The 25,976-nt window shown below is 33.8% G+C and overlaps 2 protein-coding genes across 15 annotated transcripts in view; both read right to left on the bottom strand.

The window, feature by feature from the left end:
• SNI1 (negative regulator of systemic acquired resistance (SNI1)) overlaps positions 1-12,977 on the bottom strand; it is a 40,208-nt gene extending 27,231 nt beyond the window's left edge. For 6 of the 14 annotated variants that reach the window (XR_016056334.1, XR_016056336.1, XR_016056333.1 and 3 more), the window contains exons 1-5: positions 12,697-12,977; positions 12,445-12,511; positions 11,046-11,139; positions 10,654-10,737; positions 10,480-10,569 (exon numbers count right to left, since the gene is read on the bottom strand). Coding sequence is in view for 4 of the 14 variants with exons in the window: in XM_088867950.1 (XP_088724076.1) it covers positions 10,480-10,569; positions 10,654-10,737; positions 11,046-11,139; positions 12,445-12,511; positions 12,697-12,793 (432 nt within the window). In the remaining 10 variants the exon portion in view is untranslated. The remainder of the gene's footprint in view (positions 1-10,479; positions 10,570-10,653; positions 10,738-11,045; positions 11,140-12,444; positions 12,512-12,696) is intronic. The other 8 variants (XR_016056313.1, XR_016056303.1, XR_016056299.1 and 5 more) reach the window with 2 other exon arrangements.
• An 8,827-nt stretch (positions 12,978-21,804) lies between these two features.
• Positions 21,805-24,696, bottom strand: LOC18442246 (Peroxidase superfamily protein). The gene is made up of 3 exons (XM_006852469.3): positions 24,308-24,696; positions 24,029-24,229; positions 21,805-22,522 (listed from the first exon to the last, which is right to left on the bottom strand). Exons 1-3 carry the CDS (start codon positions 24,518-24,520, stop codon positions 21,938-21,940), a joined length of 999 nt encoding a protein of 332 aa, XP_006852531.1. The 5' UTR covers positions 24,521-24,696; the 3' UTR covers positions 21,805-21,937.
• Positions 24,697-25,976: the final 1,280 nt, after the last annotated feature.

Here is a 25,976-nt window from a genome sequence, read left to right as displayed (position 1 = left end):
AATCTAATTATAGACTTGATTGATAAAATAACTGATCTTGAAACTAAGCGAAAAGCTTTAGTCATATATATATATATATATATATATAGCTGAACCAGTTTCCATGAGTATAGCCTCATACCATTCGCGAGTCTTAATACCATAGGATGAATTCATGTGATTGGATAAGTAAAAGGGAGCTATTTTATATGGGTCTAGTTCAGCATGATTATCTGAAATAATGGCTTCTGGTAAAAAGGCGGTATCAATATAAATGGATCTGGGGGAGTTTGAGGTCTGTTTATGTGGGTATGATGCTGGAGAAAATGCTGGGCTTGGAGTGGCTAATGGACTTTGAGGAGGGGTCTGTATTATATATTCTGGTACGTTCGTGGATCTCAGAGGTGACATTGGTGTTAGGTCGAGCAAAGAATGGTTGGGCATAAGAGGCCCATACCTATTGCTTGGGATAAGATCCATTGGCTGTTTTCCTTTGGAATGAGGATTCATAAATTATTCCCAATATACATTAGGAGAATTATCTTCAGAAATATGTGATGAGGGCCTAGCCCTATGCACAGATTTAAAACTCAAAAAGCAACTTGATAAGCAGAATTTAAGTGGCAAAAAGGAATTAGGAGATTTCTGCCAACAATTTGGCTATCATATGGATCAAGGACATATAGAAAAAACTAAACCACATAAAATTCATAAAGTTTATAAAAAGAAGAAACATCGAGATAAACCCGATAAGACATATAAATCCTTTCCAACTAAAATGAAAAAATATAAGAAATTTACAAAACGCTTTGCTTCTAAATCATTTCAAAATAAGAAAAAATTACCTGTTTGTTATAAATGTGGCAAAGTAGGCCATTACAAAAGTCAATGCAAACTAAAACAAAAATTAGATTCTATTACCATAGACGAATCCATCAGAAATAAGATCTATGATATCATTCAATTATATGATTCTTCAGGTAGTTCAGATTCAGATACTACTTCTTCCAGTAGTGATACTTCCTTTATAGGCACAATTCATAATGATGACTTTTATTGGTCAGATACTAGTTCGGATATCGAAAATAATGAAATATGTAAATGTCCTGTTACATCCTCTGATATTCATACATTAACAAAAGAAGACAATCTTATTCTAGATTTAATAGAAAAAATATCCGACCCCAATGAAAAAAGAGAAATAATTACTCAGTTTATCAATTTAACCAAATCAAAAACAGAACATACACCATTGATCAAGCCTCCTGATAATTATAATTTTTCTGACATCATGAAAAGGATCAGTCAACATGAAGCTACCCAAAAAGAGCCTACTATTACTGACCTCAAAACCGAAGTCAATAATGTAAAAATAGAATTATCCCAATTAAAAACAAGAATTCAAACCTTGAACTTCATAACAATAGCTCTGAACTACATACTGAAGAAGATATAGTAGAATTCAATCATTTACTCAAATCATATCATCCCAATGATTATTTAGACCAAATGACTTAAAACCATACTATCATGTTCAGGGATTTTTGTTTTCCCTTTATCATTATCTGGAAGAATAGGAGTAGATATCACTATTGGTGGTTTGGGTTCTTTTATTTCTAATTTAGATAATTTAGAAATTAGTTGTCCCATAAGGGTTGTATTGTCTTCTCCTATAAGAAATTTTTCTTTGTTTAAATCAGGAGGTGGTTTGAAAAATAATTGTTTTTTCTCTTTGTGAATGGGAGGAGGTTGTAGTAAATTTTCTATTCTATTAGATTGTTTTCCAAGTGTATGAAGACAAAGATTGGTATAGTTATTTTGTTCAATTATGTGCGGGAGTAATTCTATACGAGGTATATTAGCATTATTAAGTTTATACGGTGTGGCTACTGTTTCATATACAACTATTTGAGTAGATGGTTCAGTTTGATCTGAAGATTTTGGTATTGTGGTTGCCATTCCTTGTATCTTCAAACTTTGTTCAGGAGGGTGTATGGATTTAATAGTTTTTCCCTCTGTTGTAAAACAATGGCTATGTTTTGAGAACCTGCCATCATATCGAAACCTTGTGTTTTGAGGTTTAAGGACAAAACATTTAAAATATTTGGGTCTGTTAATGATACAGAATAATTCGGAAAGCAATTGAAATATATTGGTCCACTACATAAACTAGTTTCAACCATTCCTAATAACGAATCTGAAAATTTGTTATGTCTAGTATCTCGTAAACAAACTAGAATAGAGTTATTTAATCCTAACCTTGTCAGGGGTTTAACTGCTACTTGTATTAAACCTATATGTAGATATTTATAATTTTTATCTTGGTGAACTTGTAGTATTTTTTTGGATAATAATTGAAAATCTTCTTGATTATTAGTAACAGAGAGAGTTTCTTCTACTGTTTTTATGGCATATCCGATTTTAAGGTCGAATGTACCTTTTTTGTAAATATCCGATATGGGAACTTTGGGTATGTTCCAGTTCTGGATTTGATTTTCAATATCATTAATAATAAGTTCTTCTTTGTTTTTGATCCTTAGAGTTCTATTAGTTTTACTTGTTGTGGTATCTGTTAGATTCTTAATAAATTTTTCCATTATTAGGTTGCGGATAATGACAACTCAGGACGACCAAAAGTCCAGCGTTTTCCCTAAGCGGCTCTTCCTGGCCTTGGCGGTACTTTGCATAAGACTTTTTCGTCTCGTGTCTTAACACTCGGACCAACTTTCTCTAATGGATAAATTTCTTAAGTTTCTTAAGATAGCAAAACTAGTAATACTATGAGATCTCTAAAACAGGGTTGGCTCTGATACCATTTTAGCCCAAAATCTACCCTAATTACTTATACCTAATTTATTATAATAAATACGAAAAGATTGCGGAATTATAAGCTATAAGTTGTTGAAGAACAGAGATATAATAAAGAAACACGAATAAAATGATAATTATTGGCAGTATAGAAATGTCAAATATGATCCATGAAGTATGAGTATAATCACAAATTTTAAATGTAAAGACGAATTTAAATTGCATAACTCACTGGTTACATATACAGAGGCTTGCGAATTTCTTCCACTCAGAAGGATAAAAAGAAGGTAAAGAAGATAAATTACAATCACACATTCTATACTAGAGAAGTCATAGAAGTTACCGACTTTAGTGGAGTACAAATGTCGATGACTACGGTCTAGTTTCAGAGTAAAGAAGAGTGAAGAAGAAGAAGAAGGTAAGGAAAAGAGATTAAGAGAAAGTATTGAGAAACTGAGAGACTATGCTGCTGTTGCTGAAGGAACTCGGTCTGTTACTTGAATGCTATCCTTGATGCTCTGCCTTGCCTTCTGTTGATCATGGGTATTTATAGAGGATTGCTGAGGAAGAGGATGTGGCTGAAAATGGTTGCTTCTTCCTGAAGGAACTTCTTGTGGCTCTCCTTTGTTGCGTAAGAATAATGTTGTCGGTGATATGTCGGTGCTACGTGGCTGCAGTAGGGAAGCTCTGAACGACTGATGGTGAGAGGTATAGAGAATATTTTGGCACGTATGAGTTTTTAACGGAGAAGGAAGGGACACGTCAGTTGATGATGTGACCCCGAATTCGTCAAATCAATGAACAGTGAAGAGGGAATCTTTACTATGCATTTGTCGTGTCTTTGATGAACAGTGAAGAGGGAATCTTTACCATTTGTCGTGTCTTTGTTACTATTGAGAAGAGAATCTTTGTACTATTGTGCTGTCAAGTCAGTTGGATGAAGGGAATCTTTTCTTGTCTTTTTGTGCAAAGGGATTCTGTCGTTTTCTGTAAAGAGATAAAGGGGAATCTTTTGCAGAAGGATTAGACTATATCAGGCCGGGGATGCACTGTTGGGTCGGATTTGTAGAAGGATTGTATCGAGCCGAAGATGAGCCGTTGGGTCGGGCTATTCTGTAGGTCTTTGGCTAAAGTCTTCCAGTAGGGGATTACCAGACTGGACTGTTTCTTCTGAGGTTGCTGGCCTGGTGGTGTCAGGAGCAAAAACATGTAACAATGTTTGCTCTATTGCTTCTATTGTGGCATTGGGGTGTGACTGTTTCACTTTTTTGAGATAGGCTGAAAAGGTAGGGAGACTTATAGTATTATTTGACACTGGTTTGAGAGGTTCAGATTGAGGGGGTATTCTTTTTAATGGTAGTGTGGTTGGATTGGTACTAAAAACATCCCACCATTTGACTTTCACAGTTTTGCCAAGTTGGGGAATATATGTGTAATCAGGTATTATTTTCAGAGATAGAGTATTCCCATTTGAGAATCCAAGGAATTTGGTAAATTGCCATAAAATAGAGATGGTAGTCATCTAGTTCGGTGCAAGTATTATATTCAGCAAATTGGGTTTGGAAGGCTTGAAAAGTATCTGGCATTATTTGGGTTAAAGATCCCCATATTAAAAACCAATGGCGGAACCAACTGGGGAATCTTTCTAGGATGGGAAATTTGAATTGGACATACCAGGAGTGTGTATTATTTGGATTTTGGTAAGCAAAGACTTTATGCCATGCTTCAATGTATTCACTATATTTATAAGATTTGTATTGAAACTCTGGATTGAGCAGCCTTTTTCCCTGGATGGGATTACAGCCCCAATCTTCGTATGAAAGTAATTTTTTGATTTGTAATTTAGAATATGCATATAATTTAGTATTCCCTTGGTAGAAGTGAACTAAAGACACGACAAATGGTAAAGATTCCCTCTTCACTGTTCATCAAAGACACGACAAATGCATAGTAAAGATTCCCTCTTCACTGTTCATTGATTTGACGAATTTGGGGTCACATCATCAACTGACGTGTCCCTTCCTTCTCCGTTAAAAACTCATACGTGCCAAAATATTCTCTATACCTCTCACCATCAGTCGCTCAGAGCTTCCCTACTGCAGCCACGTAGCACCGACATATCACCGACAACATTATTCTTACGCAACAAAGGAGAGCCACAAGAAGTTCCTTCAGGAAGAAGCAACCATTTTCAGCCACATCCTCTTCCTCAGCAATCCTCTATAAATACCCATGATCAACAGAAGGCAAGACAGAGCATCAAGGATAGCATTCAAGTAACAGACCGAGTTCCTTCAGCAACAGCAGCATAGTCTCTCAGTTTCTCAATACTTTCTCTTAATCTCTTTTCCTTACCTTCTTCTTCTTCACTCTTCTTCACTCTGAAACTAGACCGTAGTCATCGACATTTGTACTCCACTAAAGTCGGTAACTTCTATGACTTCTCTAGTATAGAATGTGTGATTGTAATTTATCTTCTTTACCTTCTTTTTATCCTTCTGAGTGGAAGAAATTCGCAAGCCTCTGTATATGTAACCAGTGAGTTATGCAATTTAAATTCGTCTTTACATTTAAAATTTGTGATTATACTCATACTTCATGGATCATATTTGACATTTCTATACTGCCAATAATTATCATTTTATTCGTGTTTCTTTATTATATCTCTGTTCTTCAACAACTTATAGCTTATAATTCCGCAATCTTTTCGTATTTATTATAATAAATTAGGTATAAGTAATTAGGGTAGATTTTGGGCTAAAAATGAATGGAGTAGGGAAGCAATGTCCTTCTGTACATATTTTTGCATTTGAAAGTTTATATTTGATAAAGAGTCTGCTGCCATCAGCTGTATTGAGTATTTGAGTAGTTTTGTCGAAATATTTGGTAGGGACTAACCCCTCATTAAGACAGTTCAAATCAGCACCTGAGTCTATTAATGCTAATGATTGAAACTCGTACTCATCATTTATTACAATAGTTATTAACACAAACCATTTTTGGGTTATTACTCTATTAATCATATTTACCGAATGTTTATTTGATGTTTCTCCATAAGTCATTTGGTCTAAATAATCATTGGGATGATATGATTTGAGTAAATGATTGAATTCTACTATATCTTCTTCAGTATGTAGTTCAGAGCTATTGTTATGAAGTTCAAGGATTTGAATTCTTGTTTTTAATTGGGATAATTCTATTTTTACATTATTGACTTCGGTTTTGAGGTCAGTAATAGTAGGCTCTTTTTGGGTAGCTTCATGTTGACTGATCCTTTTCATGATGTCAGAAAAATTATAATTATCAAGAGGCTTGATCAATGGTATATGTTCTGTTTTTGATTTGGTTAAATTGATAAACTGAGTAATTATTTCTCTTTTTTCATTGGGGTCGGATATTTTTTCTATTAAATCTAGAATAAGATTGTCTTCTTTTGTTAATGTATGAATATCAGAGGATGTAACAGGACATTTACATATTTCATTATTTTCGATATCCGAACTAGTATCTGACCAATAAAAGTCATCATTATGAATTGTGCCTATAAAAGAAGTATCACTACTGGAAGAAGTAGTATCTGAATCTGAACTACCTGAAGAATCATATAATTGAATGATATCATAGATCTTATTTCTGATGGATTCGTCTATGGTAATAGAATCTAATTTTTGTTTTAGTTTGCATTGACTTTTGTAATGGCCTACTTTGCCACATTTATAACAAACAGGTAATTTTTTCTTATTTTGAAATGATTTAGAAGCAAAGCGTTTTGTAAATTTCTTTATATATATATATATATATATATATATATATATAGGAAATATTAGCGTAAGCCAGTGGGCCTTTAGCGGCCCATATTGAATTTGGGCCATTGGGCTCATATATAGCTATAGGCCCACCGGCCTACGTTAGTATTTCCTATATATATATATATATATATATATATATATATCGAAAGACACTACAACACTCCTATAGGCAAAAAAAGTGATTTCGCCTACCCTCATCACTATCCAAATGTCATCGCACGATCACAATTGTCCAGTAGTGTTTTATTTTTCATTTCTTTTTTTACTAATCGGAATGATCTAAATTATGGAGCGTGTGTACAGATTAGTGAGACGCACCTAATAAAAATATAAAAAAAATAGTTCGTAAAATATAAATTGACCAAAATATCCCTGTAAATTACAGGGGTATTTTGGTTAATTTCTATTTTACAAACTATTTTTTCACATTTTTATTAGGTGCGACTCACTAAGATGTACACATGCTCCAAATTTAACGTAATTTGGATTTATAACAAAAAAGTGAAAATTGAAACACTACCAAACAACTGTGACCGTGCGATGAAATTTGGATGGTAATGAGGGTAGGGAAAATCACTGTTCATTTTCACCTATAGGCGTTGGGAAGAGTTTTTCATGTATATATATATAGATAATCTAAAGTTCATAACCTTTTAAATTACAAAGGTTAATGATAGAATGAGTTGTGAAAGGTGGATTTACTAATTTTATGGTCTATTTTTTAACAAAAAGTTACTTTTTATAATATCTTATTTATTAAGCAAGGGTATTTTTGTCATGGGGTACTTTTGTCAAGTCCATAAGGAGTAAAATTGAATTTTTTACTAAAAGACAAGGGCATTCTACAAATAAAGTTCTAAGACATTAACTTCCAAATGCCACTGTACTTTTTCAAAAATTTCAAATTTGCCCTTGCTTAGTGATTGAGTTACCTATTAAAATAATTTTTTAAACAAAAAGTAATGATTTTTTTTATATATACACCCATCACAACCCCTTTTATTATTAACCTTTGTATTTTGAGTGGTTGTTAACTCTAGACAAACCCCTATACATATATCTATATATATATATATATATATATATATAGGTGCGGTTTCTATAAGGTTGCAACTTAAACAATCCAATTAAGGCGCACCTCCAAATTTTATCATAACATGTAATTTTGTTGTCAAATTTTTTTCGGATTATCTTAAAAACTATTTTCATATCTAATTAGAAAATTTTGAACTCCAAAAATGGTTAAAATCAAGTAGATCTATAAACATATGAAATCTTGAAAATGCACGGTCTAGATAATGTGTTGCAAGATGCACTATTTTTGGTACTCAAAAATGTTTTTTTTTTAATATTCATACATCTCGATGTCGAGATGATCAATTAGAGGGTTTTTCAACATTAAAACAGCTTTCGAATAGATTGTTGAGGTGCATCTGTGATTCTACATTTTAAGGTTGCAACCATATATAAACTTTTCCCTATATATATATATATATATATATATATATATATATATATATATATATATATATATATATACACACATATTGAAAAACTAAAAGGAATCTTGAGCTTTTCATTTAAAATCACCCCATTGAATGAATTGAGTTGGCTCGGCATATTTTTTCAAATTCAAACGAGTTTTTGTCACTATTCCGAAGAACCACAAATATTTTGACACATCATAGCAATACCATCCCGACTCCAATCAACTAAAATCAAAGATTATGCAAACGTTTCCATTAAGTGCAAATTTCAGCACAATGCTTCTTTTTTTAATTTCTATATTAATTCGGACAAGGGCTTCATAGATCCTTTGATCATTTACACTACACAAGAGGCAGACAAAAGCCCCAAATGAGGGTATAGAAAAGGAAAAACCTTACATATCAAAGAAACATTGAAATAATAATCAGAAACTAAGCATTTGGTTTTATGATTAGAGTGTTGGCAATTGCAGCACAACATCCTAGGTTCAAATCTCAATGTCGATCCATCCAGAAAACGAAAAGACAGAGACTCAACCCAATCTTCTGGTGAGCAATAACAATCAATTCAAATCTCAAATTCCCAATCACATCCGACATCATACCTCCCCACAGGCAATAAGCAGTCTATAGTGTCCTAATCAGGGCACCATCAGCAACCCCTTCTGGAAGAAAACTGAGGTCCCTCTCTGCAACCCTTCACATAAAACCCAAAAAATCATGGATCCATCTTATGACAATGAGAAAGAAGCCCACCCCTAACCCAATCAACCTGAATTAATAACCAGTTTGACAAATGTTTCCCCCTAACCCCCTTATGTGTAATTTGTTACAACAAAACCTGCTTGTGACTTGGGCAAAAACTGCTGCAGAAAATAAGAATGTAGTTCTCAAGTTGACATGCAATGATTGTGTACTATAGTCTTAACTCGTGCAATGATTTATATTGGTGTCATATCTTTAAAACTATGCACAACCATATTTGTCTAAAGAAAGAGCAAAGGCCTTCCAAGTGTCAGTCAGAGCTGAGGCTACTAGCAATCTTGAGGAGCATCATACAACACGGATGGTTTACAAGGATTCAAAGATCTGACTTAGATTGCTGACTGACTCGCCAAAATCAACTTGAACCGATTCACACGGCGTATGAAAAGCTAACCTTGTCTATTCTTTTTAATTGTTTTTTTCTAAGAGTTAAGCACACCAATCTAGAAGGTTCTAATAATGTTCTTCATGTCTAGCTTTTCTCTTTTACTTCTAATTTCTTGAGCGAATATCCAATTGGATAAGTACATCGCTAAGGCATCTCTTTGATTTAGGCTAGGCTCTAGAGAGCCACCCATTCAAATTTTCAAATTGCTTATGCAATTGGTAGGATGTCCCATTGAACTCCATACCATAAAAACAATGTGTCCTGGAGCAATATGGAATTACATTATTGAGACCAAAGTGATAAGCAGGACTTCCAATTGGACACCCACTCGATAGCAGATGGCCATGGAAAATGATACCCCATTGACCATTTTAGGATCCTTAGAGCTATTCCATCTTATCATACAAAATACCCCTTCATAAAATGCAGCCTCAAGAACAAGGTTTATTTGTATTACTTTCATGAGACCACTCATCGTCAACACAATTACTTTCAGAAAAAACCTGCAGTTTTTTTTCATTAATAGATCTCTTGATGTCATTAATGCATTGAAAGCTACACAGAAGAACAATATGAAAAAGTTTCATACAAGAAAAAAAACATGTTGAATGCTGCAAAATTCATCTCCATAAAGTCTGGTAAATATGCAATGTGCAATCTTAAACTCTTAAAATTGTTAAAAAACAATCAAAGCTAATTTACACAAAGTCTCTCTTAATCTGCATCACCATCCAAGACTTATCCCAACTATTTGGGGTTAGCTACACATATCATGTTCCGTCATTCTGCTCTATCAAAGGGCCATATCCTCAATAAGACCATATGTCACCATATATTTTCTCATTACTTCCATCCAAGTCCTTTTGAGCGTTCTACTTGCCTTTTTAGAGCCTTCCACTTGAACCAAATCACACCTCCTAACCGGTGTTGTATTAGGTCCACGTTGCACATGGCCAGTCACCTAAGTCTACTTTCTCCCATCATATCGCCTATTGAAGCTACACTTACGTTCCCTCAAATGTATTCATTCCGGATTCTATGTTTTCTTGTTTAGCCACTCATCCATCTCAACTTCATCATCTCAACTACACTCATCTTATAGATATGTTGTTTCTTGACCGCCCAACATTCTGTCTCTCTTAAATTTGAAATACAAGACATTAACAGCTGTATAATCGACTATAACTAGGAAGCATTGCAGAAAGAAAATGGAAATCATAAAGTGCAACATGAAGGATCTTACAGAGGAATCAACAAGACCAACTGAATAGGCAGAGGTCGACTCCCTCTCCCAAACAACATTCTCTGGTCCGAACAGAAATGGGGACCAAGCCTGAAAACAAAAACAAGCCAAGATTATACCGCAAAGAAAGGAATCATAAACCAAGCAAGCAAGGAAGAAAGAGGACAATGTTACCTCTGGGACCACAACAAAATCATCAATTGAACTGGTGCAAGGCTCACATTTATCAGAGCGAGTGAGGTATACTCGAGGAAAAATCTATATGGATAGAAAGGACGAACACTATAAGTCAACCAATTAAATTTCACTAACTTCTTTGTGATGCAAAAAGAATGCTAATGACACCCATCCCATGATAGCATAACACCTGTGCAATTCCTATATATGCAGTTTAACCAACATTGAAAGACAAAAAAGAAATAAATATTATAATGACTTTTGTTTCAAAGAATACATTATCATAGTACCATTATGCCCAATTTTAATATAAGAAAGAACATTAATGTGATGCACACCGCTGTTTATAGTGGCCTCAAATACCAACAAGACAGAAATATCTTACCCACCTTTTCTAGATCGCACAAAAGTAGGTAGCTCCCCATGATCAATTCTAGAGACTGCTTATCCGTGAAGATCTTGAATATTGCATCATACATTTTCCTTGATGAGAAGGTGAACATCAAGTATCAGTACACATACATATGTGCAAGCATACACACCATGGAGATATCCATTAATACATGTAATTTGTGCTATCATGTGTATGGCAAAACAACAGTCCACTTATAGAGTTGCACATGTGTTTGTAAGATATGAGTCTCAAGTAATGGATCACATATAGAGAAAGTAACACAAATTAAACACATCGCTCACCATATCATTAGAAAACCCATAGCACAATTATTAGATGTGCAAAAAGATAGAGAACGAAACTAAAGTTACAAAGCTTCTAATCTCTTACAAATCACTGACTTAATTTATTAAAACACAACCTAAAAACCATCCTCTTCGGGAGTATAGACTATGTAAACCACAAATAGTTCCACAAAATATTTAAATATTTATTTTCAATTAGTTATCAATTTCCAGAAGCAAAGTGCATCCTCAATTGGATGGATACAAGTAGATAATCCGCAATTATCTCCATGAAATTACACATGCAAATATTAGAGAAAATAAAGGAATACTTAATTTATTTTAGAAATGCTGCAAATCCCACTTTTTTTAACATGAAAACTTCAGGGTCGCTGACCAACTCTCCCTCAAAAATTTAGAACTCTAGCAATCTCCAAGCCAAAAAACAAATACAAATGTAGAGAATCAGAATTATATTTCAGGTATTGGACTTGGGGTTTGATTGGTTAAGATGTTGATGACTGCAACACAAGGTCCCAAATTAGAATCCTACCACAGCTAACAAAAGAAAAAAAACCTCTGTTTTAATAACTACAGAATCAAATATTAAAGGTCTACATCAATGTGTTTTAACTCGCCTTCGGACCTCGCACTTGGGCATGACCTGAGGCAAGTAACTGGGCCAAGTTGGAGTTGGCTCGGCCAAGTAGAATACAGGGCCCAAAAGGCCCTAAAAAATAAAAAATGACAAATCTTTCAAAATATAAAAACAAATGTACAAGTAAAACAAAACCAAAGGAAACTTAAAAAGGTCCAAAAAAAGCTGAAAGAAAATATCTGAAACATAGATTTAGAAGAAATTGATTTATGGTTCGAGATATTTTAGAAAAATGGAAAAAAAGAGGAAACTACATGCATAATTCGTATACATCCGTTCTACATTTTTATATATTTTTTTACATTTTGATTTTTTTAAGCGGCCCATGATGTACCTGCTCGGTAAGGACTACAGTCTGAATAACTCGGACGAGTCCTCGGTCGATTTCTCAACCAATCTTCATATATTTAAAGAAATGCCAAAAATATATCAATACATTACAATGTTCATACCGAGTAGGAACGGGCCCTTCTTCAGGGACAATGGAAATCGCCCGAACAGATTCGAGGAAGGCCAATTCTGTAGTGATTTTGACAACGAACAAATGGATTCCATTCATTAGGGTTTCAGAAACTGAAGAATAAGAAAAAAGGAATGCGGAGAAGTTCACAGAAACAGAAGAAAATACGAAGAAATAAAGGAAACAATAGCAGAGAGAAGTGGAGAAAAGAAGAGAGAGAGAGAGAGAGAGAGAGAGAGAAAACCATCGTCCGCAACATCTTGTGAATCTTTTAGGCCAGAGGTATCGATAATGGCCATGAGATTCTCTTCCGGGATACCACCGCTCCTTAAGTCACCCATTGATGTTTACTCTTCTTCTAGAGAGTGAAAATTGCAGAGAGAGCTCTTGCTTTTAGTGTACACGGAGGGGTGAGTGTCTCCGATCCGCGCGGTGCGCGCCAAAGAAATGCAGGGTCATGTGCTTTTGAAAGAGAAACCCATAAGAACATCCATGTTTTTTTTTTTTTTTTTTTTTTTTTTTTTTGGTTAAAAAGGAAAATCGTTTCGTGCGGGTTGGGTCCCATTTCTACATATACGGTTCAGAAAGTGTAAAGCATCCAAATGGATGCAAGTAGGTGTTCCATATTAAAACAATAAAAACTAACGATCCAAATATTTTTTATTAGAATAATTTTTTCTAGTTTTTTAAATTTATTTTTTATATATATTCATGATCTCCATATTAAAGATTATTTATTTTTGAAAATTATGTCCATAATTCCATATCAAAAATAGATTTTTAAGTGGTAACTCATTTCTACATGCATGCTTGGCCACATAAAAACTAGATCATGTTAAAAATAACCAAATTACCCCAATTTCGAGAAGCCAAAAGATATTCTACTCCATTCACTCCCTCAGGTAAAATCCGACATAGAATTAATTTTAGGGAAATTTTCGTATAGAACCCTGTCTCTTCATATTATTTCATTGTAGGTTCTTTTTCTGTTAACCCCTAAATATTTCACCACACCCTCATCTTTTATATCTCTCTTTATCGACTTTCATAAAAATTAGCCCCAAAAAATCTTTTTATATCATTTCAACCCAATAACTATTTTAAATATGTGGAAAGGGAAAAAGATGGTTAAAAACATTTTTGAGATGCAATGGTATAAAAAGATTTGTTGGAGTTAATTTTTATCGTCAAAAGTAAATAAAAGAAAGAGATAAGAGATGATGGGTAGAGTGAAATCATTGAGGATTTCCTTAACCCCCTTGAAAAAAAAAACAGAAAGAGGGTCTACTATGAAATAATATAAGGAATTAGGGTTCTATATAAAATTTTCCTTTAATTGTATGATGTTAGATTTTGGGAATGTAGCATCTTTAACCCACATATTTCCTAATTGCACTTTTTATGTGCTTAAAATAAAAAATATTTCCTAATTGCAATAAAAATATTTCAATAAAAAATATTTCCTAATTGCACTTTTTATGTGCTTAAAATGACAATGTATCAAGATCGAATAGAGACCATCCAATTTTTAGATGGTGACATCTATGTGCTAGAAAACTCAAATTTTAATTTTTTTTAGAATAATCATCTATAAATTATAAATTCTTATATGTTTCTCAAAATTTCTGAATGAAAATATTCTTCGAAATAGATTCTCTGATTGACGGAGTAGAAATAAACTATGCTCCTTGTGGAGCATAGTTATGTGCTCAGAAAAATAAAATAAAATAAACAACGGGTTTGTCTCTTTTACTCAACAATATGCTTCTCGCATAGGAGCATTGTGAATCTGCTCCCTTGTGTTAGAGCTTATGCTATCGTTATTCTTTTGGACCCAGGATTTGAGGATGTAACTTCTATAACCTACTAACCAATTTCAAAGGAAAAAAAAAAACAGCTAAATGAAACTGTGTGTCGCAAAGAATTAACCTCCCATAATTGAACAATAGCCGCTCCAAATTTCAGAGGGCAAGACCTAGGAGTTTAGGAACTCAAAAACCGAATTTTTTTTCTATGGAAATAATCATATGATGATATTCATATAGATCCCAAAAATTTAGATTAAAAGTTCTCCCAATAGTTCTACTACCGTAGGGAATAGATGTATAGTATACTCCTATCAAAGCATAGTTTATTTGCTTCTCTTTTTAGGAGTTTTTATTGTGACTTTTTCTCTTTTATAGAAATTAAAATAGGATATCAGACAGAAAAACTCACAAATCTTAGTAAGGTAGCCTTGTCTTCTTTCTTTCTTTCTTTTTTCGAAACATTGGTCCCCTTCCTTTTACCAGTATGCATTTCATTTTCTTTGTTTTATGAGCCGTATCTTAAAGAATTAAGCCCAAAACCTAATGCTGCGTAACGGTTTTTCAATCAAAGCTACGATTGTTCTGACCCAAAAACTAAGCACTAGAAATCATTCTCCCAAGCAAAGGGTTATGGGCTAAGGTCTTATTTGGATGCGCCAATAACACGCCATAAGGTAATCTTTATAAGCATGACAATACAAGTTATTTATGATAAGTCAGTACGCCACTATATGCAGTTACGTCCATCACATGCTGACATATATCCATGTCCTATCTACCACCACCTTGATGAATGTATATAATAAAACCATTTATTTTTGGTAAAATGATATGGTAATCATTACCGACCATTAGATGTGAACTCAGGTAATTAAGACTTGTTAACTTGCCACAATGTTCAAAAAAAAATTTGTGAATTATGTGATACATTTTAAGTTGTCAAATTCACATATGTTAGTTAAGCGTATTTGTTACCTCATTGTACGGAATTGAATAATTTTATAGTACACAATCCTTAAACATATTTCTTCTCATTATCGTTTTTTATCTCGACATTTTTAGTTATTTTTTGGATGGCTCATATATTGCAGTTTGGACCTTAGGCCCACTTGTCACACCCCAAGAATTTACAATACTGTTATTCCTGAGATGTGACAGACAAAACATATATACATCTATTGATAGGACAAATTTACAGTGGCGAGGTCTTACAAAGTAAATAAAGAAAGCTAGCACAACAACAGTATCTTCCAAGGTTGATCTTGACTAGCACTCAAAATGAATCTGCAGCTATCCTGAAAAAATGTTTACCATAGTTTGATGAGTTTGGCTACTCAGTAAGTGATCATCATAATCCTAAAAATAATCATGATTGAAAGATATCAATATTTTCAAAAAGGAGATCTATTAACAGGAATGCATTAACAGTTTCACTTTAAAAAATGCATAATTAAGTATAATCCAAATAATTGAAATGCATATCACATTTTAACATCGATGCATAATTCAAAAGATTTCACAAAATACCCTACTGGCGTCCCAAGTAGGTCACCTATATACCCCATCAGCGTCTTGATGGATCCACTTAATCCCTATCGGCGTCCCAGATAGGTCCACTTAATCCCTGCAGGTCCACTTATACCTCACCGGCGTACCGGATGAGTCCACTTAATCCCTATCAGCGTCCCAGATAGGTCCACTTATACCTCACCGGCGAACCGGATGAGTCCACTTGCATACTTAAATTATTTCTAAATCTCTTTAAACATTCGAAAGCAGCAATATCATGTACTCAACATATCACTGAAATCATTAATATGAATTTCACTTAAACCATTAATAACAGTCACTCTCTATAACATTTCAAAAATAACCAATCAAATATTTTGGGCTCAAATTTAGAAAGGTAGCAGTTTGTAAAGGCATTCTAGAATAATTGCCAATTTAATATGTATAGAAAAACTCTTATAGAAATTCAAGAATACGGAATTATCACAATTTATGGGATATCAATCCACAAATAAACATTTCACGACAATACTATAATCAATTGCAAAAATGTCAATTTTTAAATAATAAGGCAGTCATTTGCACATGAATTTTACAATGTCTAAATATTCAAAACAGTAGAAAGAAATATCACAATTTTACTAAAAGCAGAAATATCACATTTATTTCTAATAATTTGATAGTATCTAAAATTTTCTAACAATAGCCAAGAAAAATAAATAACTTTATTTTTCTAAGAATTTACAGCATTTAAAATTTCTAACATAGATAAAATATCACAATTTTTATTAAAAAGATTATTTTTCAAGATAATGAGGTCGTGTGCGCATAAAATTTATCACACCTAAAATTCATGATAATAAGCAGAAATAATTATTTCATTTTATTTTTAAAAAGAATGGATTATTTTTCAAGACAATGAGGTCACTTACACATAAAACTGATAAAATAAAGATCCTGGACGAAAATATCACTATTTATTAAAAACAGACTATTTTTCAGGAAGACGATGTCACTTACTTATAATCACTCACGAAATTGATGCTTTTTGTATATGTTGGTTGGGGCACTAAAAGGCCGCCCGTTTACAGTAGATCTTATGGAATCAGTATGCACAAGAGCTCAATGATAAAAGTTTCAGTTAAAAAGACGCATCTCATGGTTATACCATAGGAAGATAGCACATTTAATTTACTTACACGTCATAGTGGATTGTCAAGGGCCAACACATAAGAGAAACTACAAGCCACGTTATAAGATAAGAAAAGCTTAAGTCAAAAGCTTTTGAAAATAGTGATGGTCCCTAAGGATATTTGGATATTTGGATTTTATCCAAAGCTTAAGTCAAAAGCTTTTGGATATTTGGATTTTATCCAGATCCGAATAGTATACATCGGATCTGTATTTGAATCCAAATACATCATATTTGAATTATATATACTATTTTTTTTAAATATTTATGTATAAAATAAAAATTTACTATTTTAAAAGAACTGAGTTGGATCTGGATTTGGGTAAAATTCGGGTCGAATCCACCCGCACCCAGATTTGATCCGGATTTTGATTCGGACCAGACTTTTGGATCCAAATAAAGATTTCATATCCAAACTTGGGGTCCATACCTGGATCCAAATAGGGTCCAAAATCTGGATTTCGGATCCGAATCGGGTCAATTCTCACCCCTACCCTCAACCATGTTCCCTTCCCTTCCCTTGTATTGATGTCTTGTTCTTTTTGTTTGGGTTGACAAGTAGTGAAAATCAAGCTTGCTCCAAATCAATATTATCAGAACCAGGCTAGTTCAAACCCCAACTGGTTGGTCCAAGAAAAAACTGGATATTCAAATATTCTTTAGCTAACGCATATTTGGAAATTGTTTTTCGGATATTGTTGGGTATTGATTGGTTTTATTCAATCCAACCAGTTTCATGGCCGTTCAAACCACTAATAGACCCAACTCAACACTTTCCCAGTTTGGTGTCGGATATGATTCAAATATTGCAGACAATAATGATCCAAACCATAATCACATTCTTTATTGATAATAACTATGTTGTTGCATCTGTGATTATCTTTGATCTACAAGGTTAATGCATTGTTGATCCAGTTAGGGGTCAAACGATTCTGTGCTTGTGGGAGAGCATACTTTTCTTCACCGGGTATAACCCAGTCTAGATAATTACTAACCTGGATGATTTTTTATCCACCAAATCGCTCTCCGTAAGTGCCCGAAAGATTTAACATCATGAGATTAAATAGAGACCGTCAATTTTTGGAGGGTGAGATTGAAGTGTTAAAGCACTCAAATTTTTTTTTTTTTTGGTAAAATAACAATCTATTGATTCTTAGGTGGATCCCAAAGTTCAAATTAACAAAATTCTCTCAATTAGTTGTTTCATTTTTGCAATCAACTATATATTATGCTCGTGTGGGATCATAGTATACACACTCGCAATTAGGATCATACTTTGGAACATTGATGGCAACACTCATAAGAGATTAACCGTTGAGGTTGCTTAACACTTTGTTAAACAAGTTAAATATGTTTTAACTGTGCTTAATCGATCAAGCATTTAAAAGTATGATTTGAGCCCGCTAAAAATAAAATATTGAACACGGTTTGGAATTGGTTCAGGGTAACTAAGGAAGCATTTGGGGTTTTTAAAGTTGATGTTTTCCTAAATTTGAGAAATTTAATATCTTATCGCTTCCTAATGATTCGATAGATGTTTAGATGGGTTCCACCGATACAAGGCAGTTTTAATATCAATTTCGATGGATCATCACTTGGAAACCCAATAACTGCGGGTGTAGGTGGTGTGTTAGGGGTAGTGCAGGGTCTATCTTATTTTGTTGTGCTGGCCTGTGTAGTACTGACAACAAACCGAGTTTTGATTTGGAAAGATCGATGTTGGAATGCCTTGGTTCTTAAAGGAGACTTTCTATTAATTGGTGTTCCTATGTTTTTAAACCTCTTTGGCGACTAAGATATTTGTGGTTATAAGCCATGGGTTCCTTACTTTAATGGTGGTTTCATTCCAACATGTTTATAGGGAGATGAATTGACCAAGAAAGGGGTGTCTCTAGACTCTTTAGTCATTTTTTCAGTTTTATTATAACCAATGTACTACGATTTACCTTCTATCAAAATGATTGAAATACCCCTAAAAATGATGGGGGTAATTTGGTCATTTTAAATTATTGGAAATATTTTTTTTATATTTTTTATGGTGCGCAATAGTGTTAGGTATATACATCCAAAAATTTCATCTTAATAAGATTTATAGAAAAAAAAAATCAAAATTTATATGGTGATATGAATTCTGAACCACATAATGAAGATCTGAATGCTGAGATTCCACCTATATAACTATTCATTATAGTTGCCCAGTTATGGTAATGTTTATATATATATATATATATATATATATATATATATATATATATATATATAAAAGATATTACAAAATTCCTATAAGCGAAAATGAACAATGATTTCGCCTATCTTCAACACCGTCCAAAGTTCATCGCACGATCACGATTATCCAATAATGTTTCATTTTTCATTTTTTTTCTACAAGTATGAATGATCTAAAATTTGGAGAATGCGTTCATAAAAAATAGGCGAATTTACTAAAAATATCAAAAAAATGTTTTACATGAAATAAATTGACCAAAATACCCCTAAAAAGTTTCATGAGAATTTTGGTGAATTTGTTTTGGCGAATTATTGTTTTTATACTTTTATTAGGTGCATTTTGCTAAGATGTCACATGTTCCAAATTTCATATCATTCCAATGTGTAGAAAAAAAATAAAAAATGAAATACTACTAGACAATCGTGACCGTACGATGAACTTTAGACGGTGACGAGGGATAGGCGAAATCACTGTTCATTTTCTCCTATAGGCATTGGGAAGAATTTTCATATATATATATGGAAAAAGATAATATTACCCCACTAGCTCATATGAACATATGAGCCCAATGTCCCAGATTGATTATGGGCTGATTTGACGATCACGAATGTCCGACAGTGTTTGAATTTTAGTTTTTTTTTTTTTTTACAAATCCAAAATCACTTGAAATTTTAGACGTGTGTTCATAAAAAATAAGTGAATCTTCCAAAAATATCAAAACAATATTTTACACGAAATAAATTGACCAAAATGTCCCTAAAATATTTTGGGGGGTATTTTGGTCATTTTATTTTTATAATAAATTTTTTATATTTTTATTAGGTGAGCCTTGATGAGAAGAACATATAGCTAAAATTTCAAGTGATTTGGATTTGTAGAAAATAAATAAAATTCAAGTACTACAGAACATTCATGATCGTCAGATCGGCCCATATTCAATCTGAGCCGTTGGTCTCATATGTTCGTATGAGCTAGTGGGTTAATCCCATATTTTTCATATATATATATATATATATATATATATATATAGGGATAATCTAAACTTCACAACCCTTCAAATTAGAAAGGTTAAAGATAGAGAGAGTTGTGAATAGTGGATTTACTAATTTTGTAGTCTATTTTTTAATAAAGTTACTTTTTGTGATATATTAATCACTAAGTAAGAACAACTTTGTAAATATTACTACAAAATAAGGAGTACTTTTGTTATCTCCATAAAGGGTAAAGTTGAAATTTTTACCAAAAGACAAGAGTACACTACAGATAAAACTCCACGACACTAACTTCTAAAATGCCATTGTACTATTGTAAAAATTTCAAATTTGATATTACTTAATGGTTAAGTTACCTATTAAAATAATTTTTTAAACAAAAAGTAATGATCTTTCGATAAATACATCCATCGCAACCCCTTAAAACTTTAACCTTTGTAATTTGAGGGGTTGTTAACTATAGACAAACCCATATATGTGTATATATATATATATATTCAAAAATCATGTTAAAGATATTTGTTTGACACGAATATTTAAATGTACACTTTTTTCATTCTAAAGAACTATCACAAAAAAGAAAATTTTGAAAAAATACTCTAGAAAGTTTTATTCTAGTCCAATTAATATAAGTCGTCTATTTTATTGAGATGGTTAGATATAGGCCTCATAAGCATTTTTTTTGTTCGCAAAATTTTTATATCCCGTTATCATCATTAGATTAATAATGCTAAAAAAGCAAAAAAAGTGATTTTGAATTTTTTAAGGCTTAGATCTTGAAATTCACCAAATAGATGGTCGAGATTCATTGTTGGATGGGTACTAATTTTGACTATATATAGAGTACAAATTGATTTTTTTTTCGAATAATTGATTATGAGGATAAAGAGAATGTGTGTACAAAATTTGGGGTCCTACAAATGTCAAAAATATGATTTTCTAGATATGTGGTTGCATCCCTATATATATATATATATATATATGGTAATGATCTCATGCAACAGTTGTATAGTAGTATAATGTAACTACATTAAAATATCACATTAGAAACATTTGTTTGACATGAATATTTAAATGTACCCTCTTTTCATTCTAAAGAATAATCACAAACAAAGAAAATTTGAAAAAACGCCCTAGAAATAGTTTTTCCAGGCCAATTAATATAAGCCGTTCATTTTAGTGAGATGGTTAGATATATCTTCAAAAGAATTTTTTTATTCCCAAAATTTGTATATAGCATTATCATCATTAGATTAATAATGTTAAAAAAGAAAAAAATGATTTTGAATTTTTCAAGGTCTAGATCTTGAAATTCACTATATGGACGGTCAATATTTATTGTTGGAGGGTACTAATTTTGACCATATCTAAGGTGCAAATTGAATTTTCTTTTTGTAAGATTGATTATGAGGATGAAGCGCATGTGTGAATAATTTTAAGGTCATAGAAATTCCAAAAACATGCTTATCTAGAAGTGTGGTTACATTATACTATGATACTACCATTGCATGATACCACCATTGCATGCCCATATATATATATATGTATATATATATATATATATAGAAAAGGAATACCAAACCCTATCTTATTCATATCACAAAGGAATAAGAGAAAAGAAAAAGGCCAAAAACTCGTACAACGAGTCATTTTCATATGAAGGTATAAACCAATAAAGACAACTCAAGACCAAAACTCTACAAAATGGTTCCAAACAAGAAATTCCGTAACAATTAAATTCAAATGGCAAAGACTTGCTAGATGTTCTTGTTATGCTTTGTGCAGTCCCTCCTTATCTCCCCTTGCGCCCCCATCTTCACCCCAATGGACCCCATTTTATCCATCCCTAGAGCAAAAGCCTTAAAGAAGGCACCTATATCCTTTCCCAAAGCTTGGACAATGGGCTTGGTCCTAGGGTCCAAGAAGAGTGCTTGATCAGTGGCTAGCAAGCCCAAATTGGTTTGAAGGTTGGCATAGTACATGTGATCAAAAGCAAATGGTGTCTTCACATCAAAGGGAGCCACCACATCCGTGTTTCCCCCGAAACGAGGGCACGACATCCTTAGGGCCTTAAGAAGCCTCGGATCGAGGACCGGGTCCGGGTGACCTGTGCCCCTATAGTCATAGAGGCGCCCTACAAATTGATCACAATGAGAGAAACCAATTGTATGAGCACCTGATAGAGCCACTAAGTCTGGTATACTTAGCCCTTTGGACCCGAAAAGGCGAATCAGTTGGTCCACTGTTGCATTGGACCTAGGAACGTTGCCTTTTACATTGGCAATTGTCGATGCCTTCCCATCTCTCCGGCCCTTCTTCACCAGATAGTTGGGACCTCCAGCCTGCACCATGAATAGATTCATTCACGTCAGTTCCAAGAAGAATAACGTTCACTGGTTTCATGGTATAGGGTACACCTTTTAAGCATCTGCCATTTTCTGTTGATATGGGCAATGGCAATTAATCATAATCATGGAAAACCCATTCTAGTAGTATTTTTAAGATTGAACATAGATAGCTCGGTTTCTTTTTTGGTAGTTCATAGCTAGGAGTGGAACTTGGAATGTAGTGTTGCTTGATGTCAACTACTAACTATTTAAGCGCAAGCGAATAGCTCAATTTTTGAATCATCAGAACTAAGTGCTTAAGAACTCAAAATCTCTTTCTTTTTAAATAATTTAAATAATTATCGGTTGTTCTTGAGGGATCCCAAAATTCTAGATCAAAGCATCCTCTTGAGTTGTTCTTTTACCCGAGGGAGTAAATACACATATGCTCCTGCAGGAGCACGTTGGCATCCAGCAAATTTACCAATATATTGTCAACTTTAAGCGCAATTTCAAACAATCGGAGATAATGTTGATGAAAGACGATCTTAAGGAAAAATAATCACTTTGTTATTTCCAAAAGTCAGAAGGAAGCACTAAAGGGACTTCATCCTAAGAAGAAATAAACAAGAAAAAGAAAATGAAAAAAACCATATGGATGTCAATTTTACAATAAAAAGGAAATAAACGTAGAAATGCATCTAGCAGCCACATCAAATATCGAGGTGGGAGAACATGCGGTTTCATGCCAAAAGTGATGATCATTAGAGAGAAAAAGAACAGTAGGCGTGGTGGGTCATGGCAATGGTTATGAGGAGACAAATAAAGAATAAGTGTGGGAACTCAGTGTTGAAAGCACTACCAGGCCCCGCAACCGGGGCCAGGGCCGGGGTGAGTAACTCGAGCCCAGTTTGAGTAATATTTAAAAAATAAAAAATATAAAGAAAACTCAAAAAATATGAAAAACATGTTTAAAGTAAAATTAAATAAAATATATTTAAATGAGGTTAAAAAAAGAGCCAAAATGGATTTTTAAAACTCAATAATTTCGAAATAATCTAAAAAAAAGGAAAATATAAAAATAAGCACTTACGGTCAAAACACTTTCCGATCTTCATCAAAATGATAAGAAATATATAAAAAATGTATCATAAATAATATTTTTTAGATATTTAATCTCTTTATTTTTGTAACATCTCGAGCTTGACCACCAAACTCGATATACTTGGACTTGTCAAGGTGGCGAGCCTAAGTTAGGCTCGCTCCCTCATGGCAATGGTTACGATGGGAGAAATAAAAAGTAGTGAGTATTGAACTTGGTGATTTTTTCTGTTGACTGTTGAGTAATTGAGTAGGTCGTAATACAATCCTATCATTTTAAATGTTAAATGGTTTTGAATGTGTCAGCAAAAATGAAAACCTAAGTACAATGTGCAAAGGAGGTACAAGCGTGCGACCGCAACGGCAGGATACCCACGAAAGAAAAAGTAAAAGTAGGGAGTGGGAATATTATTGTCTTACGAGATGGATGAAGTCCCTTGCTGCAATGGCGAGAATGTCAGCACAGGAGACGAGTCCAGGGCACTTGCTCTCGACCAGAGCCTTGGCTTTGTTCACGCTCTCGAACCCCTCTGCTGCCAAATCCTTGTTATCGTAAGCCTCTCTCTCTACTTCCACACCACTTCCGCCCCTCGTAGTAATCAGAACCGAAGCATCACACCCCTACACACAAGCTCAATTTCAGAGAGAGACCCCTGCACGCAAGAAAATAGCATTCAATTTGAGAGAGATAGATAGTACTTGGACGAAGCAGTCATGGAAGAAGAGGCGAATGGTGGCTGGGGCAGAAGAGGGAGCCTGCTTGAACTGCTGGGTGGTGACTGAGAGAACCAATTGCTCTAACTGTGGGCATGATTTAGAGTAAAAATCCACAGAAAGCTCAGGTTTTGTACTGTTTGATGACCCTTGGACACTTCTCACCAGAACAAGTAACAGCATGTAAATGGCGGCCATTTTTGTTTGGTACAAGTTGTTGATCTGATTTATCGGATGGGTCGCTGCAAAAAGTGAAAAGTGAAGAGAGAGGAGGAGGTTTCAGGGGAATTATAAAGAAAAGGGAGAATGAATGCATTCAAGTAAATGGATAGGAGCTTTTGCGGTTGTGAAGATTGGGAGCAGAGGGGGTCCATGTAAACAGTTCCCGACCCGTGAAGACTAGTAAAATAGAAGAAAGAACCAAGTGGGTACTGCTTACAGCTCTGTTCAGGTAAATGCCATCCGAAGTATGGAAAATATCCAAGTTGGCCTCAACGGTTTTCCACATTGCTAATTTTAGGTAAAACTCAAGTCAATCTTGAGACTCGTCCTTTCCTGGTATCTAACCTAACAATGGGAACTGAAAACACTTTATTTTTTTCTAGTTTATGTCTCTATTTTACTGAAGTATGCCATCTAGAAAAGCACTCACAATTAGGGGGTGGCAAGAGGTTGGGTTGGGTCTGGTCTGGGTGACCTCGACTTAGACCTGACCCAGACCCAACTTGGGTCCAGGGTTTTAGACCTGGACTTGACCTAACATGTCCAAAACTTGGATCCTCGGTTCGGTTTAGGGTCTAGAACCTAATAAAAGTTTTTTTGAAAGTATTCAAACCATATATTTTGAATACACACATCATACATATATGCGCAAATTTATTAAAATATTATATATTTTCAAAAAGTATTATATATATATATATATATATATTTTTAAAATGAAATTTTTTATATAAGGTTGTTGTTTCGATTGTGAAAACCCCTCTAATCGATTATCTCGACTTTGAGATAATAGAGGTAAAAAAATAAAAAATGATTTTAAACACAAAAAATGGTACATAATTTAATACATTATCTACACCATTTTTAGTATTTTCATGTGTTTGTAGATCCGGTTAATCTTTACCATTTTTTTGAGTTTTAAATTTCATAATTAACTTTGAAGTAGTTTTTCGGATCATAATTGAAATTTCCTAAACCAAAATCATATCTTTTAATGATATTTGGAGGTGGTGCTTGAATTATTGAAAGTTGAGACCTTATACATATATCGACCCGACCCAATTGCCACCCTATTTACAAATTGCTTGCCACCCTGCCTCCAGGGTACCAATGATATTTCGAGAAAAATCAGCGGCACATCGGGTACCCCATTAGCCTGCTCGTGCACACGCTGCTAATCTGAGACAAAACAGCATTGGATGGAGTGCTCGGTAGCACGTGCAATGCATTGCCTAATAAAATCTATAGCCTTTAATGTAATCGGACGGTCAAGATAAACTCGTGACCTGACGAGAAGCGTAAATAAATGTATTTTAATTCCACTCGTATTTTATTGTTTTCTCAGTTGTTTTTTGGTGTTTGTTGCTTGTTGTTCGCAATAAAGCGATGGGATGAGGGTGGGACAGCGGGTCCACCCTTCATTCTCGTGTAT

This window comes from Amborella trichopoda, chromosome 1, assembly GCF_054954075.1.
Source record: "Amborella trichopoda isolate Santa Cruz 75 chromosome 1, AtrichopodaSantaCruz75HAP2 v2.0, whole genome shotgun sequence".
Lineage (NCBI taxonomy): Eukaryota > Viridiplantae > Streptophyta > Magnoliopsida > Amborellales > Amborellaceae > Amborella > Amborella trichopoda.
Note: the sequence above shows the minus strand (reverse complement) of the source record. Positions and strands in the feature narration are given on the sequence as shown.

Bases quoted from the DNA above. Each gene is read 5' to 3' on its own strand.
- LOC18442246 (XM_006852469.3), bottom strand. From the start codon at position 24,520: ATGGCCGCCATTTACATGCTGTTACTTGTTCTGGTGAGAAGTGTCCAA. The intron at 24,230-24,307 runs GTACTATCTATC...GCTTGTGTGTAG, and splicing joins TCCATGACTGCTTCGTCCAA to GGGTGTGATGCTTCGGTTCT. The intron at 22,523-24,028 runs GTAAGACAATAA...TTCATGGTGCAG, and splicing joins CAAGGGACTTCATCCATCTC to GCTGGAGGTCCCAACTATCT.